We start from the raw sequence: 22,272 nt of genomic DNA, 5'->3' as shown, positions 1-22,272 counted from the left end.
AGTGAACATGTTGTGGAAGGGGCGCGTGTTTTTTTCTTGGACTTGGAGTAACTTGTATAGCTTGTAAGCCAAAAAAGTTTGTATGTGTAACATGTCTCTTCTAGTAATTTATATGTTGGAGTTATTTATTTCCTAAAAAATGTGATAAAAGAAAATTCTTTAGATGTTGGTGTTAGTAGCCAATCAAATAGTACCGATATATGTTTGAACACAACCAGAAAAGATAGTTTAAAGGATTCAAATTCGAATATAAATATTCCATTTAAGGATTCATTTCAAGAGTATCCTGAAATCCATGAGGAGTTGCAACTTAAGATCAACTCGTATGTATCCAAAAATAACCTTCTGGTACGGTAATAGTTGCTTGGGAGTAGAATTATCTTGTAGATCCTCTCCATACTGTATCTCTTAAACTATGACAATAAAATTATACTCCAATACTTACATGTCAATAGGTGCTGGAACTTGGAACGACTCTTAGAAACTTCTAACAAATGTGAAGGATATTTCAATCCTAAAAGATAATAATCTTCAGTCATTTAGACGACTACTAATATGATCTTGTGTTTCTGTTTATCAAAACGTCTCTAAAGTTCTAACCATTTTTCTGATTTATTCTCTTCTTAAAAAAAACAAAAACGTATTTTCGTATATAATATTGTTATTTTATTTTGAAAAGTGACTTTTTTTTTTAAGATTTTTGGCTCAGGCTTGGGCAGAAAACCCAACTCACACCGGAACAAAGATCCTGACCCACCCACATAACAAGTGAACAACACCTCTTTTGGAAAGTTCAAATGAAGAGCTCCTTTATTTTGTTTCAGACAATTTTACTAAAATAACCTGTAAAGTAAAACTGAGCTACACCAAAAATGAGCCCAATTTAGTAACATCCAACAAAATAAGACACCAATAGAAAACCAGCGGGCAATAGTCTTCTTAGTTGGGTTGGGCTGTAACTATTATAACGGACTTTTTAGGTGCCGACTTTTTAATGAAAAAGCATGCCCAAAGAATCCCAAAAGCAAACTGCAAAAGAAATCCTCTACGCTCACTTAATAAGATTTATGAATTTGAGAGATTCAGTGTGTGTTTGGTTTAATTTTTGTAAATTGGAGTTGAATTCAATTTAATTAAGATTGAGTTTATTTTAACATAATTTATGTTTACATACTTTAATTAAAAAATAATTATAATTAATAAAATATTATTTAAATAATAATGATCAAAATTATTTTTAGATGTAAAATTATCAAAAAGATAAAAATTAAATTAAATTTTTAATATTATTATTTTAATAATTTTTATATTACAGAATTTTAAATTAAAACATATTATTATATAAAACACTATTTTAAATATTATATGTATATTATAATAAATTACACATAATATTAGATATATATACACATAATAATAAAAGATAAATAAATTTATAAAATTAAACAAAAAAAAATAAAGTGCATAAAATACAAAAGTATATTACAACATATAAATATAAATATAACATTAATTTAATAACAAAAGTATTAAAATTTAATCTACTTGATAAGATTTGATCTGTGCACTAAAATTTGATCTTGAATAGAGTCTCGAACAATGTTCATTTCTGAAGAAAATGCAACAGATAAATTTGGGGATTGGCTATCACCAATTTGATTATCATCTTCATCTTCAATAATATTTTCATCTTCATACTGTGTGAACTCAAAATCTGTTTTAGAATTTCGTCGAATAAAATTATGAATAGTCATTGTTGCACTAACTATTTGAATTTGAGTTTTCATTTTGAACTTTGGCATAGGACGCAAAATTACAAATCTATTCTTCCACACTCTAAAAGTTCTTTCAATTATGCACCTTAGACTTGATTGATAATAACTAAATATTTCATTACCATTTGCAAATTCAGATGAACGCTTAAAATCTGAAAGATGATAGCGTTCACATTTATATAGACCAATATACCGAACTAAGATTGAATATTCTGAATCTATCAAATAATATTTACTTCAAAAAAAGAATATTTTTATCATATTAATAATAAATCTAAAAAAATACAAATATTTTATAATTATGAGAAAAAATTATACCTATGAAGGATGTGAAAAATTTCATACTAGGTCTTGTAATTGCATCTTTTTTTTTTTTTGTCTTGGTCTTGTAATTGCATCTTAAAAAGCACGAGCATCATGAGCTGTGCCTTTTCATTTTGGTGATGCAAATATAAAATATATATTCCAATCACACACTGGCATCACATTTTGTGTTGGAAATCTTTTCCTTCCAATGAATTTGGCTTGTTTAGTTTGGCTAACCACACATAAAATATGAATATCATCTATGGTTCCTATAGTATTCTTAAAAAATGACCAATATCATTGATTATTTTGTATTTTGATTTGAATTTTTCGAAACATAGGATTTAATAGATTTATGTATTTAAATGATAACCTCAAACAAGCAAGTAATACTTACTTAAATTACTTAGTTGCCGTTTCTCCTGAATATTAAAATTTTTTTTTGTATCATTCTATTGTTAATTCTATGACCAACCATATTTAAAAACATCGCAACTATTTTTTGGATTCCTATTTATTTAGTGCTCTTTAAATTATGTTCAATCAAGTTTAAAAATAACTAAATAAAAAAATATTTTTTTATTCGAAATATTTTATAACATCGAATATGATGACCTTTCAAAATTTTTTGAACCCATGAATGATCAATTTATTTATCAGTTTTATATGAATCTTTATAAATATATTTAACTGCATATTCATCAATTAATGTAGACATTTTTTCAGTTTCTGTGAGATCATTTTTTATAATAAAAAATAATTTAACTTTATTATTGTATTTTTTTCATTATCTTCATTCCAGTTGTCCATTAATTTTAATTTTAAATATAAACCTATATAATATATATTATAATATAATTAAGAATCCAAATGTTTATTTAGAAATAAATTGACAACTAAATTTACTAGCAATATATGATAAAAGATAAATAAAAATAATTTAAAATATATATCGATCATACATTAGTAATTATACTAGGTATATTATATGTCGTAGGAGTGGAGTGTCATTTTCTCTAAATTTTTATATTTACCGATCCTAATATCCTATTTTGCAAAAGTTTGTTAAAATCACACAAATCAAAATCTTAAGTTAATATAAGTTTAACGACCTTGACTTAGGCCTTAGGGAACCGTTTGATTGAATATAAACCAATCCAAAGGATCAAAATGAACCAATTAAATTAGAGAGTTTCTTTTGCCGTTTGCTTGTGGGTCATGTCTTTTTTATTTAATAAAGGAAAAGTCTAGGGGCTAGCAACTTTTGTGTTTTCTGGCCAATATTTAATCATCAAAACAAAAGTGAGTGATTTTCTATCATTAGATATAATCTCACACCATTAAAAATATTATTGATTGCCAATTAATAGTTACAAAACACCAAAATTGCTGCCCCTAGCATTCCTCTTTAATAAAAAAAGTCCATTAGAAGTGAACAGATACAGTCCAATCAACTAAAAAGACTATTGCACGTCGGTTTCTTATTGGTGTCTTATTTTATTAGATGTTATTAAATTGGGTTCATTTTAATTTTTAAGTAGCATTTCTAGTGCAACTTATTTTTATTTTATAGGTTATTTTAGTAAAATTGTATGAAATTAAGAAGCTTATGCAAACAAAAAAGGCAGATATTATATTCCTAATAGAAAGAGAAAAAAAAATCCTAAACTAATTCGAATAATTATCTCAAAAGATAACGAGTTTTTTAAAAAAATATATATTTTTTTTGTCTATGATCTTTATTTTTAGGGGTAAGTACTGTTTTGGTCCTTAAAGTTGAGCATGAAAATCGAAATCGTCCCTCATCTAATTTTCAATTTAGAATCGTCTTTAACGTTTTTTTCCGTATTAAAATCGTTCTTTTAATTTTTTTGGACAAAAATACCCTCACCACTACCAACACAATTACCTCCTCCACCACCACCACCACCAACACCAACACCACCGCCACAACCAACACCAACACCAACACCAGTAACTAGGGGTGTAAGTTACCGAACCAAACCGAAATTTACCGCAAAACCGAACTGAAATTTACAACAACCGAATAAAAACCGAAAAAAATCGGTTTTTTTGGTTTTTTTTCCGAAGTAAACTGATCGGTTCGGTTCGGTTTTCGGTTGGCTCAGCAGAAACCGAACCGAACCGCAGAAATGGTTTAGTAATACATTAAAATAGAAATTTTAGACTTAACAAATGTGTTTGTTTTATGTTTAGTTGTTGGAATGAGTTGAAATTGTGTTGAATTTGAATGTAATGTAATATTATTTCAGTTTATTGATTGTTTTGAACATCATTTTACTAAGATTAATTTTCCATTAATTAGAATTTAAAAACCGAAAAAACCGACCGAACCAAACCGCTTTTGGTTCGGTTCGGTTCGATTCGGTTGTTGCAGAAACAGCAAACCGATTGGTTGGTATTATATAAAAACCGAATAAATCAGTTCGGTTGGTTTTCGGTCTAAAACCGAACCAAACCGAACCGATAACACCCCTACCAGTAACACCAACACCAACACCACCCCCATCCACTGCCACTCCATCATCATCTGCATCACACTAACCAAAACCCAGAAAATCAACATCATCATCGTTATCCTCATCAGAACCCAGAGCTCAGATCCAGAACTCAAACTCAGAAAAACAAATCCAGAACTCAAACTCAAAAAACAAGAACTCAACTCAGAAAATCATCATCATCATCAGAACCCATAACTCAGAAAATCATCATCATCGTCATCATCATCAGACGAGGGCGAGGCGATGACGAGGGCGAGGAGGAGGAGCAGAAACGGCTCGACGAGGAGGGCGAGGCGCGAGGGCACAGCGGCGGCGCGAGGGCGAGGCGGTGATGACGAAGGCGAGGAGCGGCGTCGGCGAGGAGCGATGAGGAGCGGCGGCGGCGAGGACCCCTTCTCTCCCCCCTCCTCCTTGTTTCTCCCCCTTTCTTTCTCTCCCCACCCCCCGCTTCTCTGTATCCCTTTCTCTCCTTTTTGTCGGCGACAGCGACGGCGACGGCAGCTCCAAGCTTCGCCGGCGCCGTTCCCCTCCCCCCTCCCCTCTTCCCTTCCCCTCCCCCTTCGTATACCCTTTTCTCCCCCCCTCCCACGTGTTTTCTTTCCCCTCCCCCTACGCGTTTTTTTTTAATTTTATAACTTTTATTATTAAAATAGGAATAGGGGTAGTTTAGGAATAACATAAAAAATTTTATTAAAAAGGACGATTTTAATACGAAAGAAAATGTTAAGGATGATTCTAAATAAAAAATTAGATGAGGGATGGTTTCGATTTTCACGCTCAACTTTAGGGACCAAAACAGTACTTAACCCTTATTTTTATGAGACTGATTAGTCAATCTATCAATATTTTTTTCTGTATTAACAGAATAAGCCTATATAACATGTTAAACTGTTGTATTATCCATTAAAATCAACTAAGATTGACAAATTCTTTTTTGTTGAGAGTCTCGTTATCTTTTAAGAATAATTATCAAAGTCGTTTAATTTTATTTTTTTATTTTTTTATTACCTTTTTCAAATACATTAACTAAATTTATTGTGTAAAATTAAGAAATATTTGTGATTTTTAAATTGTTTAAAATTAGAACAATTAAATGAAAGATATATTAATGATTAACGTGTCACATAAATATATTCTGACAAAAAATTATTGACAAAGACATTAACCAATCTCACATAATTAAATATTAAAAACCAAAAAAAGTGTTTCTTTTATCGAAAACATCGTAATTCATTGAAAAAATGATCAGAGACCGAAATAGGTATTCACTCTAGTAGAAACTAAGGTAAAATTGTCTAAAACAAAACAAAAACGCTCTTCATTTGAACTTTTTAAAAGAGGTATTATTCTGTGGGTGGGTCAGGATCTTTGTTCCGGTGGGGTCAGGTTTCTTGGCCCAAGCCTAGGCCAAAAACATTCATTAAAAAAAAGCTCTTAATTTTCAAAATAAAAAAACAATATTATATACTAAAATACGTTTTTTTTTTTTAGTATTTACTTATTTTGTTTTTCAAAGATCTTCGGACTGAGGCACTTTAATTCTCAATCAAAATTAATTATTAGATTGATCTCTAACAATTAATTCTATTAGTTATTTAGATTATTTGTTCCATCAATTCTAACGGAGGATAAAATAGTCCCTGACAATTCTAATAAGGGACAACATAATTTCTGACCTTCACTGTTTGGAAACGACACCGTTCTCTACTAATTTCCATCATATCTCACGTAACCCTAATATTCATACTCTCCTTCATCTTCACATGTACAATCTTCTTCTCCATCTTTTCCTTCCTTCTTTTCAACTCCAAGATGAAATCATGGTGTAACTGTCATACGTGTCATACCTACCTCAACATGTCATGAACCACACATTTTTTAAATTTCTGTGACTGGAACACTACCCCCTCCGCACTTCACCCACCAAAAGCATCCACCTCCACGTCCTCGATAACAACATCACCTTCAATCCCGACAACGTCCACCACATCCTCAAAGACCAAGTTCCACAACTATCCAAAGGGCACGCCTTTCTCCAAAACATATATATAGAAACCTAAAATTCCTAATCCTCATTTGCATAATCTTTCTTTAATTCAGAGATCCCTAATGCTGTCCATACTCTATCCAACCTCTCTGCAGCCACTTCCTCGCCACTCTCCCTTCTCACTGCATCGTCACACCTCACCGTGCCATCACCCTCACTGCGTCGTGCTCTCTATTCGTGGCGTTCCTTTCCGTAACTCTGCTGTCGTGTCCATTCTCTCCCCTGTTGCCGTGTCTCCCACCTCGTCCACTACTCTGTCCTCTCGCTCGCCGTTACGTCCCCACTGCGTCATTTCGAAAGAAGTTACCATCTTGGCGTTTAGACTTTTTGTATAAAATTTTGCTGTTTTTGTATAGGATGGATACTTGCAGTTCTATTCATATAGAAATTAATAATTAATTAGAACTATGAGATAGATGGAGAATGGGGTCCTCGCGGAGAATAGGACCTTGTAAGAAATGGGAATGGGGAGCAATATTCCCCCACAGCAGGAAACGAAGATGGAGACAGAGCAAATCTGGGAGCGGAAATGGAGAGTAGGGAGATATTCTCCGCCCCCGCTTCCGCACTACCCTGTTGACATCCCTAATAGATTACAACTCTCGTAAATTTCAGAATATTCTTAAAGTGAATCTTTTAATGGGATATTCATATTTGAATTTGAATCTTTTAAGTTTTTTTTCTGGTCATGTTCAGACATTTGTTTCTGCTATTTGATTAGCTATTAACACCAACATCTAAAGAATTTTCTTTTATCACATCCTTTAGAAAAGAAAAAACTCAAACAGATGAATCACTAAAATGCTAGCGAAATACCAGCTTAACATGATGATTATTTCTTAACAAGTAATTATATAAAAAAATAACATTTATATTTTAATTTAATATTATATTAAACCCTAATAAAAAATGTTAACAAAGATTTTAATATAATACTTTTTATATTAAAACTTATGTGGGATATTTGTAGTGAATTTTTTTCAATTGCTTCGTATCTTGTTAATTGCGTGTTTTTCAAACTTATTAAGCAATAAACTTCAATTAGAAGATATATATATATATAATTTGAAAACAACTAAATATAATAGATCCATTTTGATCTCTTATAATTTTTCTATTGCAATCAATTGATAAGAGTGGTATTTGAGATGTTTTTAGTTATCATAACCAATAAAAAAAAATGAAAAATAGGCGTATATATGGAACTAAATCTCTCAAGTGGTTTCTGAAATTCACAACTTTTATCATTTTAGTCCTTCACATCTAAAATTCACTCTATTGGTCTCCGATATTCATTTTCAAGTACCATATTAGTTTTTGGACTCTTTCCAACGCTGGAGTGTTGAGTATATTTTGATTTGCCATTCTTTCCAGCGCTGATTCCACAAAAGGAGTGTTGAGTATATTCTGATTTGCCACACTTGACACAGGGACAAATAGTGTCGTTTCATTCTAAGGTTTAAATAAGGCAAAACAAGAAAATGAAAAAGAGTTTATATGGTGTGCAAACTATTTTATCTTTCATTATTCTCTAAAACACCTTCATTTTTATCTTGTTTAATCACCAAAACGATATCTCATCGTTTAGCCATGTGTCCAGTATAGCAAATTAGAGCTAACTCAACACTATGTTCATTGATTCAACACTGGAATGAGTCTAGGGACCAATATGATGTCCGAAAATTGGATCTTGAAAATCAATATAGTAAATTTTGAATTTGGGAGAGTAAAATGATAAAAATCGAAATCACAAAGACCACTGCAGGGATTTAGTGGTAGATATGGAGGGATGAATGTACCACATGAGATGAGAAAAGAGGGCGGCGGGGGGGGGGGGGTGGTTATAGCGTGGGGTTCGTTACGGATGGAAATACATGGAGAAGGAGAGATATGGAGGGATGAATGTACCACATCATATGAGAAAAGAGGGGGGGGGGGGGGGGGAGCTGGTTTATAGTGTGGGGTTCGTTACGGATGGAAATACTTGTAAAAATTTTAGTTGCTCACATTTCGCTGACTAAACCCTTGCAACCAATTGTAACTGTTGACTGCATTCCTAAACCCCTGCCACCAATTCCCCAAATTCAGTTCATGCAGCGTTAAACCTTCCAATTGAAAATAAAAAGAAAAAAGAGTCAACAAAGGCTAAGGAGTTGACAAATGAGAACCAAACTCCAACAGGAGACTGAGAGAACCCAGTTGTGGACAAATCAGGTGCTGGATCTTTACCGTTCTTATTCACCATTTGATTTCATTAGTAAGAATCAGAACCCAGGAAACACTGTATTGGGTTGGATATGTTGTTTTGTTCTGTTGTGTGTGAAGTCAGTTGATAATGATGGAGAGTGAAATGGAGAAATGGGGGAAAGGCGGTGGAGGGGTGGTCACTGTTGGAGTAGGAGTAGAGCAACCCCGATGACAACACAGGGCACAGGTACAAGAGATGAAAGGGAAATGTGTGTAAGTGGAAATTACAGGTATTTTGTCTTATATGTCACAAACTATTAAGACAGTCTAAATGTGATTTTCTCCCCGTAGTGTTTAGTTCCACTTTTATGTCACGCTTTATATTTGTTGTTTTCTACTTTTGTTTTTTGTTGTTTGGTTTTGGGGGGGGGGGGGGGGGGGGGTGAGAGACACTTGCAAATGTATAATTCCCTCTAATTCACGCAAAGTAAAGCAATCAGCAGAGAAACGAGACGCACCAGATTTCAGGGAGGCCTATGTAAACAAGAAGATAGATGCAAATTAAAATTAGAGTGCTAGAAGTTCAAGCAATACAGAAAAAAAAGAAAACATTGGATGAAAGCTCAACTTTTGGTCTTGGAAGGCTAAAATAACTAGAAACAAACGACACCATCAGACATAAACGCGTGGCATAAACACAAATACTGTTTCCTTGTTCTCACTGTCACAGGCATGCTTCAAAGGTGCTGCTGCTATTCTCTGCATCGTCAAGCATTTGCACGACCTGTCGAACACCTTCCTCAATTTCCTTCCGGATAACTCCATCAGGCATATCAAATGTCCTCCTAAAGGAGCGTGATCTTCCACCAGGCTGGGGATCTACCACATCAAGCATTGCTTCCAGCTCATCCACGATCGACCTCTTTGCATATCGCACCATCCGATCAATTCCCTAAAATACAAGTAAGGAGAAAAATCATAAGGAAAACAGATGAATGGTAATGCTCCTTTTAACACACTCATGATCGTGATGTAGTCAGAATCTTAGGCAGGTGCGAAATTCCGTTCTTTTTATGGCTAGGAGTCTAGGACACCATGACTTACCTATGCAGTAATAATATACAAGTCCTCTTAAAATTTAATGCTTTATGATGATTAACGTCACCATATTTGAAATAAACTGATCTTCACTGCCTAATTCCTGAACAGATACATAGATATGTAGATGGAAACTGGGAAGCGAGCAGAAGCCAGAATGATTGTACAACTACTGCGAAACATGGTTTAGATTTTAGAAGATGAACTCTTCTAAGCTATGATTGAATCTTCAAACTTGTCTAAAGTCCATATGCTACACAATTATAATAGTTTTCAACAGCACGTGGTGTTAGAGACAACTAAAAATGCCCTAGGATTTACTACAGTCAACCACATTTTCACTAGTCTGATGTTTAGAGAATTAGAGGTTATAAACTGTGAGAAAGATAGATCTATTCCATAGACAAAAGACAAAGATATTCAGAAATTGGAGATCGCTACCTCAATGGCATCGACTGTGAGGAGCAAGACAATGATTTTCTCTGAAAACCTCTGGCGTTCCTCTGCATCACGTGACAAGTGACGACGGTAGGAAAAGTTATTGAATTGAGCTCTGATTTCCTTTAACTTGGATTTTGCAACAGCAAGTTCTCTAAGGGCACGTAAAGCTTTGGATCTACGGATCAGATATGTTCTAAAGCTGATCTGGATCAACATTGCAGCATCTTGTGGAGATAATTCCTTCCTTTTGCCTCTGTTATTTTGAACAGCTCCAAACCTCTTTGCAAATGCCTTACTCAACAAGAAAGTTAGATTGCAGAACTCAGCATGCTTAAATGTTTGTTTAACGTATAAAATTCCAATAACAGAAGCGTATGTGTGTGCTACACACTCAATTAGATGCATTTGAGACAAAAATGAAATGTAGCATGCTTATTTAATGCACTAGTATCTGTCAAAATACTAATCTAAATGGCGCAGATTTCACCTTAGAATTTGAATTATAATTAGAGGTCCCAGCCTTCTGTAATGATCACAAAAAAGAAAGAACGAAAGAAAAAAATAAATAAATAAATAATGCATCTCCTACTTCATTTAGCGGCCACTTGCAAGAATGCAGGACACGAACAAAATAAATGCATTTAAGACCAACATTATCTTTTGAACAGATTATGCAACTTCAAACAAAAGAATAATTAAAAAACAAAAAAGCAGCACATTATTGGATCATATGGAACATGTGCAAGTTCTCAGAACAAGAGCAAGAAAACATGTACAATCGGATTACAAGCTAGTTCTCAAAAAAAAAATGACAAGGTAGTTAACTTTGGAAAGCAACTTCGCTTTTCAAAACCAACAGATTCAAACACTACAATCAATCACACATTTGCAATGTAAATGAATTTAATTAAACAATAAACCACGATTACACATCTAATATAACTAGTAATGCTGATTCAACCCTGCTTAGCCACACTTACTGAAACATAAATCAAGCAAGCAAGCATTTATCAACCAAACAAGCCATGTCCTTCACTTAATCACTTCCGAATACAGTTTCAAAATCCGATTCACAAACTCAACAGATAAGAAACCAACACAAACCTGTCTCAACACGAGGGTTCTGTGATCACTGGGTTCTTCAATCTCCACAATGCGCAATGCACTCCCTTTCTTCTTCTTTTCATGCTCAGTCTCCTTCTCCTTTTCCTTATTCTTCTTCTTCTTCTCAGCATCAGCACTTTCAACTTCAAACGTGTACTTCCTCGTGTTCCCACTCTCCTCTCCCTTTCCCTTAATCTCAGCCGTCCATTTGATGTTCCTCGCCGCCGCCGCCTTCCTCTTCTCCTCCTCAACGATCTCCGCCACCCACTTGTACTTCCTGTCAAACCCGTTCCTCTCCGCTCCCTTGATCTCCGCCGTCCAAGTGTACTTCCGATCTCCAACACCGCCGACGCCGCCGCATCTTTTCGCGGCTAGGACCCGATCGAATCGATACTCCAACTCGGAGACTCGGTCCGACAGGTTCTGAAGGAACAGCTCGGTCTCGTGCTGCTTCTCGACGCGGTGCTTAACTCGCCGCAGAGCGAGCGCCGCCGAGTGCGGCGGGACGATCAGATCGGCGACGGAGTCGACGGTGTCTTCGAAGAGGTCGAAGCAGAGTGAGTCTTCGACGAAGGAAGGGAAGGTTAGGGTTCTGGTTGGGACCACAATGGAGGAAGTTTCGGCGAAGAACAATGGCAGAGATGGTGGTGATGATGATGATGAGAAGGTGTTAGAGTAGTAGCAGAAGGGTTGTTCTTCGACGAGCTCAAATCGCCTGAATCGGCTCATGGTGATTGGTGAGTGACACAGCGAGTTAACTCTGAGTCGGAATCGGTAACAAACTCGTTCACGTGAAGAAACAGAGAAACACAACAATAAAGCGTGGAATGAACAAATGCGTCAACGAATGAATCAATTATATTGAATCGGGTTTAAAGTGGGAAATGGAGAACGCGACAAAGTATTGAGGAGAACGAGGACGAAGGAGCAGAGCGTCTAAAGGTGGAAGGTGGTGACTGGTGAGGGTATTTGTGGGAATTCATATCCTGAAGGTGATGGGATTAGAATGTTGGTGGTGATGATTTATGATGTTGCTAGTGCGGGGTCGGGTGTAAACTTTGGGCGCCGCATATTGAATTGACCAAAGTGGGGTCATTGATTGAGATTAATTACGGTGGATGCCAACAATCTTATTACTGTATTTATTTATAGTCTCGTCCTAAGACGATTGTGTTTTTGGTAGGGAATGTAATTGTGCCTCCCATGTGACCTTTTACTCGATTCATGGCCCCACGTCCCTGGCGCTATGCGACCAAACTATTTGAGTGATGAATTTAACTTTACATGTGAATGCGATTGTTGAATTATTGTTATCTATACCTAAAAATTAATGACCAAATAAATACTCTTACCAATGTTTACTTTCACTCCAAGATCTTACAATCTACAGCTCTTGTAATAATTTTGCGCTGAAACTTGAAAAGGGGTAGTACAAATTACAAAACTACAAATATGGTTGAGCACTTGAGCGTCACATTTAAAGGAGTTGGATTATGACTCAATCTTACATGTAAAAGAACCTTTCGCAATATATACTTTGTATGAACTCTGTCCATGTTATGTATTAGCATTTTTTATAGTTGATTCCAAAATTATTTTATATAAAAATAAATAAATCAATTGTTTAAAGTTAAAATAAAATATGCTGTCTTCGTTGTAAAAAGTAGATAACAAGTTATTGTGGATAGTAGAAAAGTCAAAATTACTCGTAATAAAAAAGAATTTTTTTTTTATTTTGAGTTGTATTAATAAATTTTTAATATTGGTGAAAACTTAGGTGCAGTCGACTTTACGTGAAATTGATAGCTGAGAGCCGTTAGATAATTTGATTGATTTGACTAAATTTTCATCTAACGGTTCTCAACCATCAATTTTACATGAAGTCGACTGCACTTGAGTTTCCATTTTTAATATAATGCACTTACGGTAATAAGGATATGAATAGGACATGGGATACACGGATACACGAATTTAAATTTTTAGAAGATATGGAGACACGATATATGGATTTTTTATTTTATTAAATAAAATAAATGTAATATTTACCAAAATAAATATTTTTACGAGAATTTACAGTGTAAACGAGATATGGTACGTCAGCGTGACACGCTGTAAACGAGATATGGCCCGTCCTCGTCCGACTCCTCTGCCTCATGCTTCGGAATCGTGACATGAATGGGCGATGGTGCGAGAGGTCGGTCATCCTGCACATAGGTTTTGTGTACGGAACCCCCACTATCACCATGACCTACCTCAGCGGACAGCTCCATTACCTGTTCACACATGATCCTCCCATGAATGTCGAATATCAGTCGCACATGCTCGTCCCCGTGAAGTCAGAATAGTCGAAACCGGAAGACTACATTTCTCATAGGTGCCAGCAACCTATACGCCACCCTTCCGATTTCCCTTGCTTGTGTACCACCGACTTTACTCAATATCAAACTTTTCAAATCCGACAACGTCTCCATACGCCGAGTGCGAAACAATATCGGATCCTGACACTCAAATGTCACTCCATTGTCGCCATTTCTCATACGACAATTGGGATAAAGAAGCACAACTATGAATGAATTGTTACTGGCCATTCAGCTATGTTTTTGATAGAAAAACGAGATAGAGAAATGATATGAAATGTGTGTGAAGAATACCAATGATTACACATACTTTTATAGATGCTGAATATTTGTCTTTTATTATCTCGTTTAAAGTGCAAACGAGATATACACGTGTCACCCTGACTTGCCATTGTAAACGAGATATGGCAAGAGAATTTAAATCGGTAAATTCTCGTAAAAATATTTATTTTGGTAAATATTACATTTATTTTATTTAATAAAATAAAAAATCCCATGATATATATATATATATATATAATATCAAATATTTTTTTAGATAAATTATAATAATATTTTGATATTTTATTAATATTTAAAATATAAATTAATTTTTTATTATTTTTAATTATATAAAGTATTTAAAAAAATTGTTTTAATAGACAATAATATATATTATTTTTAAACTTATTTCAAAAATACATATTAAGAATAATGTTAAATACAATAATACGTGATAATATTTAGGGTTAAGTACGATTTTGGTCCTTAAAGTAGGGGCAACAAAAATTTTTTTCGTCCCCGACTTTTTTTTGCTTACAAAATCGTCCCTAGGGTTTAACTTATTTTTAAAATTGTCCTTCAAACCAAAATACCCTTCTCTTTCTTCACCAAAATACCCAATTTTTATTCTTCTTTTTCGTTCTTCTCCATCAAGAGCTAGCAACAACAACAATAAAATCACCAGCAATAACAATAATAAAATCAGCAATAATAAATCAAAAGAAAAAATAATGAAGCACAAAATCAATGAATCCGAATCCGAATCAGAAGTATAAGAACAATAAATCAAAAGTAAAAACAATGAAGCCATCTCTTCTTTTTTTTTTTTTTCCTTATTCAACAACAACAATAAAGCATAAGCATAAGCAGAATTGGAAACAAAAAGTTAAAGCAAATTTGAAAATTGAAATAAAAGCAGAAACAGAAGTAACAAAAGCATCAAAATTAAAAGAACAAAGAATCAAATGCAGAATTAGAAACAGAAGCAAAATCAAAAGCATCAAAATTAGAAACAAAAACAGAATCAGATTTAATTAACAATCAGATTAACAAAACTAGAAACATGAGCAAAATTGGAACCCGAGCAAAATTGAAAATTGTAGATGGTGGTGATGGAGAAGACCTCGCGAAGGACACCGTCGTTGCGGTAGCAACAACAAGGAGGGCGAGAGTGCGGTCAAGGGTGACTTCGGTGACGATGTGACGCTTGTTGAGGGACTGGGCAGTGGCGACATGGATGACGCTTGTTGAGGTTGAAGTGGACTTGGCAGACGATGCGACGCTTGCGAGGAAGAAGAGTGACGAGATCTGGAGGCGAGGACCGAACGACGAGGGGTAGCGGTGGCAACGAAGACCGAACGACAAGCAGCAGTGGCGGCGGATTCCTTCCCCCACCTTTCCTTCTCCCTCTTTTTCCCTGAAAACCCCTTCCCCTAGCATGATTCCCTTCCCCCCTTTTCTTTTGTTTTCTTTTATTTTTTTTAGTTAGGAGTAATTTGGTAATAAAAATTAAAATTTTTGTTATGAAATTACTCATCCCAAAAGTTTAAGCTGATAGGAGAATGTAACACTATAACAATTTTGGTAAAAAAGATGATTTTAAAATTAATTTAAATTTTAAGGGCAATTTTATAAATAAAAAAAATTAGAGACAAACAAAATTTTCAATCCCTATCTTAAAAATCAAAATCGTATTTAACCCTCATATGTAAGTATATTTAAATATATTTAAAATAAAAAAATTTAATTTTTTAAGACATAATTAAACAAGACACGAATATCAAATAAATGTCGATAAATGTTCGACACATAAATACACCAACTGCACAGAGTAACTCACCTTAATAGGTTTTAAAATTTAAACAATGTCAGCTTTCACAGCTACCGTATGGCGCTAATTAATTTTCATATGGAGGTCACATTGGGGCAACACAGCATAATGGGAAGGCTTTGTGCTTTACCTGCAGTGTGGGATCAGAGACGAACGAAATCGGACCGTGCGTGTTGGGGGGAGCTAATCGCACGGTCCGTCTTGCACTGACAACACGGAGGGTCTGAATTGTGAAGGGGCTTCCATGCGTCGCAGCTCCCTTGCTCCCAAGGACGGTGCCCCCTCAACCAGTAATGAAGTATTTACTTCCCACACCTTTCTCTGAAACTCCCTCAAACCATCATTTTCATTTATTCCCACCCACCCAGCAGCCACATTCTTCCTTCTTCTTCATCCTTCAACAACACACACACAACCCCTTCATATAAAACAGATCAAAATGTCGAAGAAGAAAAAATATAGAGATGTTGATCATCTTGAGTATCATATTATAAATTATCTCAGCTATGATGATTATGTAAGTGTATTTATTAATTTTTTTAATATTTTAAAATCAGTATTAGTGTTGTTAGAAAGTTAATTATAGTTATTGTTTGAGGTAGTTTAGGAGATATATAACAACCTCAGTATTATTATTATTCTTAATGTTATCATGGTTATTATTTTTATTATTTAAAATTATAATTACAGTTGTTAGACTTTTAGTTATAGTTAGTTGTTGTTGCGGCATGTAGTCTTAGCGTTTTAGCTTAGCATGTATTATTATTATTATTATTATTATTATTATTATTATTATTATTATTATTATTATTATTATTATTATTATTATTTAAAAATTTACTGATTATTACTAGAAATTTAATTAAGATTGTTGTTGTTAGTAGTTCAAGTTAAGAGGGTGACATTATTATTATTATTATTATTATTATTATTATTATTATTATTATTATTATTATTTAGAAATAAATATACTGAATATTTCTAGAAATTTAGTTAAAATTATTGGTGTTAGTAGTTTAAGTTAGGAGTATATATATAAAAGTGACATTATTATTATTATTATTATTATTATTATTATTATTATTATTATTATATGTAAATATGGTTGGAGAATATTTTAATCAATCATAATATTTGAGTTAGAGCAATTATAGATTAATAAAAAATAATATATGTATAGAAATTTTTGTAATAATTAAAGAAATTATAATTAATTATTTAACGTTCATAATTAATTTTAGAAGTTATAACAGTATAAGTGATAGAAATTTTTGGTAACAGTAAATAAAGAAAGATTTAGGGTGGCGATTAATATAGAAGATTTTTTATTAACAATAAGAGTTTGTAAAATATAACAAAAATTTGTTAGCTTTGGGATAAGGTAATCAATTAAATTTAGGAGTTAAAATATTATTACTTAGTAGATTGGATTTGGTAAAATTGTTATTCGTTAATTAAATTCAGTAACTATGTATGTGGTGTGATTTAATTTAATGTTTGTTTGTGGAGTTATTGGTGATAAAATGATTAATAATGATAGGTAATTAGTTGATAAGTTAGGGTGTAGTGATTACATTTGGTAATTAACAAAAAATTTAGCATGATTTTATTTAATTAGTTGCTCTGGTTAGAAAATTATGATTTTTTTTGTAGTAGTATTTGTAATTTGTTAATAATTTGACTAGTGGTTTATGTTTTTGTAGAGTTCACGGATGTTGACCTGTGATAATCCTGTGCCCCCAGATCGGTATGATGATAGAGTGGAGGCGCATCTACGGTTTACTGGTTTTTATCATGCGTCCCAGATTGGAATAGTCCAATGTCAGAAGGCGCTGGTGAATGCTTTAGTCGAAAGGTGGCATCCAGATACACATACCTTCCACCTTCCTGTTGGTGAATGTGCTGTGATGCTGGAGGATGTGGCCTTAATTCTCGGTCTTTCCACGGACAGTTTTCCAGTCACAGGAATGACTATTAGTAGTTTTGAAGCCTTAGAGGCGGAGTGTCTGCATCAATTTGGGGTTGCACCAAGAAAGTCAGACTGTAGAGGGAGCTGCATAAAACTGACATGGCTTCGTGATCTGAAAGAACGTTTACAGTTGACTGATGAAAATAGTACGCAGAGGTACGTGAAGTGCCATATTATGTTGTTGATCGGTACCATATTGTTTGGAGACAAATCTGGGGCATCTGTGCACTGAAAATTTCTGCCCTTGCTAAGTGATTTTGGCAGTATCGGGCAATACAGTTGGGGGGGTTCGGCATGCCTAGCCCACCTTTAAGGGCATTATGCAGGGCATCTCGTTATGACTGTAAGGAGATCGATGGTCCACTCACACTGTTGTTCGTTTGGGCTTTTATCCGAATGCCATATGTAGCACCGGTTCCGAGGAAACCCCGCAGTTTCCCCCTTGCAAATAGGTAACATTATCTTACGTTGACTATGTATCTTCATATTTAGACTCGGGTTGTATTACTGATGTACGTCATATTAGGTGGCGCAACTGGGAGCGTGGAGACCGACGCTTTAGGTTTCTTACACTTGCTCACTTCAGGCAGGCATTCGATGATCTTCAGAAAGGCCAGGTATATTTTCGGTTCAGAAGTATCTGATTTTGGTTTAATGTTATTGTTAATTGGATTGTGATCATGAGTCTCGTTAATTTTCACCAGTTTGTCTGGGTTGCTTATGCTGTGGATCGCGTGGATCCAGATATAATTCCTGCTGAAATTTACATGCATTCGGTTGTATGGAGTGCTACAGTGCCATTGGTTTCTTTTGAATGCGTTGAGTGGCATGCTACTGATCGGTTTAGGAGACAGTTTGGTTTTGTTCAGGGAATTTCTCATCAGGAACAGAATCTGGACAAGGCACACGGGGAAGTCCTAACTGGGCCTAAGAATCTTAACTGGGTCACAGCAACAAGTCATTCAGTTTGGGTTATGCAATGGACAAACATGTATCATCATGTTCTTACTGATCTTCCAACGCCTTCACAGAATCCCTTAGATATTTACATGGACTGGTACCGTAATAAATATGGCCACCACTTGAGGTTGTCGGATCTTGTCGTTCAAAAGAATGATGAGGGTGATGAGGTCATGAATGATGTGGTTGAAGGGAATGAGGCGAATGAAGAGAATGATGCTTTAGGTGAAGAACAGTTACCACATTTATCGCCACCTCCACCACCACCTCCACCTCCACCTCCACCTCCACCTCTCGAAGAACAACCTCAGACCTCAAACCAATATGTACCTCAGACACAGTTTACCTCATCATACCCAATCCATCAGCAGTATTGGAGTGGGCCATAGTATGACTCAGTTGAAGGAGGTTATTTTAGCCAGTTGCTTGGGTTCATGGCGGCAGATGCAGGTTAATCACATTATGGCTATCAATATGATATCATGGCGGGTAGGTACTCATTGGACGCAAGGTTCCTGGGTATCACCTCCTCAGGTGCATCGGGAGGGTTGGTCTCTGGTGACTCTAGTAGAAGTGAAAGTGGTCGAGGAGTTCTTAATAGTCATAATCCTCACTGTGTTTCAATGAGTCAAATTGAAGAAAATGCTCAGACACTTGATAAAGAGACTGATGAGTATCTTGTAGATGAACCAGATGACGAGGAAAATGATGACACTGATGAGGCTGAAGCATCCCGTAATGATGCATCTGATTATGGTGATAATGCAGGTACTAGTATTGCCTTATTTATATGGTCAACTGATTTAATTACATTCATATGATTTATATCATATATAGTTGTTTGATAAATTAATGGTATGAAAGTCATGTGTGGTATCTCTGTTGAGACTGATAGTACAGATATACTTGTTTGCTTAGTCTATGTAATTATATTCCTGTTTGGATGGTCTGTCTAATTAAATTATGTACAGGTGAGGCATGTACTCCGGATGAAACGGACAAAGGCTACAATCTCAGGATTGATCCGCCCCGTCGTAGTGCTAATCGATACACTCCATCTGTGTTAAAAAAGGCTGCAAAAAATGCAAGAAACTTGTGAACGATATAAAGTGGGCAATCCGAAAGTAGATGTTGTGTTGTATTAGTTAACTTTTCAATGTATTCGTTAATGAATCTATGTATCTGTTAACTTTTCGATTTATTTCTTAATGAATCCATGTATTAGTTAACTTTTCAATGTATTACCTAATGAATCTATATATTTTTTAACAGGGATATGTAAACTTAGTGTGCATGTATTAGTTAACTTTTCAATGTATTACCTAATGAATCTATGTATCTTTTAACAGGGACATGTAAACTTAGTATGCTTGTAAATTTTTCAATATATTACGTAATGAATCTATGTATCTTTTAATAGGGACATGTAAACTTAGTATGCATGTAAACTTTTCAATGTATTACCTAATGAATCTATGTATCTATGTATCTTGTAGATGAACTTAGTATGCATGATTAACTTGCATGTGTCATAAGAGTACATTGATATAAGTTACAATGTTTCAAATAGTATATTAATACATAACATCTTGAGAAAGATAATATATAAAACTACTGAGCACTATGATCGGCAGGTGCACCAGCTGACCGACGGCAGCTACTACGGCTATGTCCCTCAGCACCACATTGCCTACATCGCCGTGGAGGACGCAACATCCGCGTGTCCATCTCATTCAAGAAGCGGGTCATCCTGGGGCGACCTTTGGTCATGCGTCTTAGGAATGGATTGGGTACGAATCGCGGCCCGGTGTAAACAGGCCATGTAGAAGGATTTCCCAATGGCCTAAACCTAGCTCGATAAACCCGTCGAACCTAGTCCATCTTATACACATCATGCACATACAGTTGCCAGTCCAGTCGTTGATTTGCACAACATGGAAACACATGCCGACACGGGATCCGATCCACCCGAAACTCACCACAGTCACATTGATGCCGACGTAGGTCGACAGCATACTCCAGTCCACTAGGCATCTCACGCACTTCAAATACCTCATTCTGCCTGTCGAAGCAGTTAACCTGGATATTTCCTGATGCAAGTTGGTTTGCATGCAATTTCGTGGTCACAAGCTCCGAAAATACATGGCCAGCATTAATCCTTGCCTCCGCCTCAGCTCTTTTTCTGGTGAATAGCTCGTTAAGCCTGTAGAATGTTGCTTTGACAAGTGCAGTGATTGGGAGGTTGCATGCACCCTTCAGCACAGAGTTAATCCATTCGACTAGGTTTGTCGTCATGTGACCCATCGGTAACCACCATCAAATGCCAATGCATACTGTTCACGGGGGATTTGGTTTAACCAGTTAGTGTAAGCCTCGTCCCGTTCTCGTAAACGCTGGTAACGCACTTCGTACTCACGCACCGTCCGCGAATATCCTGCATAATAACAAAAAAAAAATATAAAAAGGGGATTTACATACACTAAATGAATGACACGCTATTAATAACAAACTTCCAATTACTCAATATTACCTATATTAACGACAAGTTTTTGCAGGTACGGTACCTTGAATTTTCTCAGGAAGTTCGACTCAATATGCCTGATGCAGAACATGTGGAAAGCTCTAGGAGGCGACCAAGCTCCATTACTCCGCTCCACGGCTGCATTGATGGATTCGTGTCGGTCGGATATCAGTCCCACACCATCCCAAGTCACAACATGTTGTCGCAGGTTACTGAAAAAGAAGTGCCACGCATCAGATGTCTCTCCTTCCACAATAGCAAATGCAATTGGGACGATGTTGTTGTTGCCATCCTGTGAAACTGCGACTAACAGACAACCCTTATACTTTCCGTACAAGTGAGTCCCATCCACCTACACAATTGGCTTACAATGCCTGAATGCTCTAATACAGGGGTAATAACTCCAAAAGACTCGATGCAATACCCGAATATCACTGACCAAGTCATCGCCTTGATATGCAGGCATAGTCTCAAAATGGACGACAGCTGATGGCTCCTTATGACACATGGCCTCAAACCATATAGGCAACGCTTCGTACGATGCTTCCCAACCTCAAAATATTTTTTCTACTGCCTTTTGCTTAGCCAATCATGCTTTCTGATAACTGACGGTGTAGTTGAACTTCGATTGCACGTCTGCAATAACTGATTTTACCTTTAACGAGGGGTCAGCCTCAACCAATGGCTTTATTGGTTCTGCAATTGTGTTTGAATCGAGCTTGGAATGATCCTGAGAAATGGTAGATCTGGTACAAGTGTGACTACCATTATACCTCAGTACCACCCAACAATGCTTCCTGCTGATCATGCTAACCTTGATAAGCCAATCACACCCAGACCATACTGTGTACACTTCGCATAAAATGTCAACGGCTCCGACTCATACACCCAGT

At 35.5% G+C, this 22,272-nt stretch overlaps 1 protein-coding gene across 2 annotated transcripts; it reads right to left on the bottom strand.

Annotated features, from left to right (window-relative positions):
• Positions 1–9,376: 9,376 nt before the first annotated feature.
• On the bottom strand, positions 9,377–12,661 carry BAG7 (BCL-2-associated athanogene 7). 2 transcript variants are annotated; one of them, XM_016332595.3, is made up of 4 exons: positions 11,481–12,661; positions 10,864–10,899; positions 10,377–10,667; positions 9,377–9,789 (listed from the first exon to the last, which is right to left on the bottom strand). In XM_016332595.3, the coding sequence occupies exons 1-4, from the start codon at positions 12,207–12,209 to the stop codon at positions 9,562–9,564; spliced, it is 1,284 nt and encodes a 427-aa protein (XP_016188081.1). In that variant the 5' UTR covers positions 12,210–12,661; the 3' UTR covers positions 9,377–9,561. The 2 variants fall into 2 exon arrangements, with proteins under 2 accessions (XP_016188081.1, XP_016188083.1); XM_016332597.3 differs by lacking the exon at positions 10,864–10,899.
• Between the last annotated feature and the right edge of the window lie 9,611 nt (positions 12,662–22,272).

The sequence above is a fragment of the Arachis ipaensis genome, chromosome B3 (genome assembly GCF_059453495.1).
Source record: "Arachis ipaensis isolate K30076 ecotype BB chromosome B3, ASM5945349v1, whole genome shotgun sequence".
In the NCBI taxonomy this organism is placed as follows: domain Eukaryota; kingdom Viridiplantae; phylum Streptophyta; class Magnoliopsida; order Fabales; family Fabaceae; genus Arachis; species Arachis ipaensis.
This window is presented reverse-complemented; position numbering and strand designations above follow the sequence as displayed.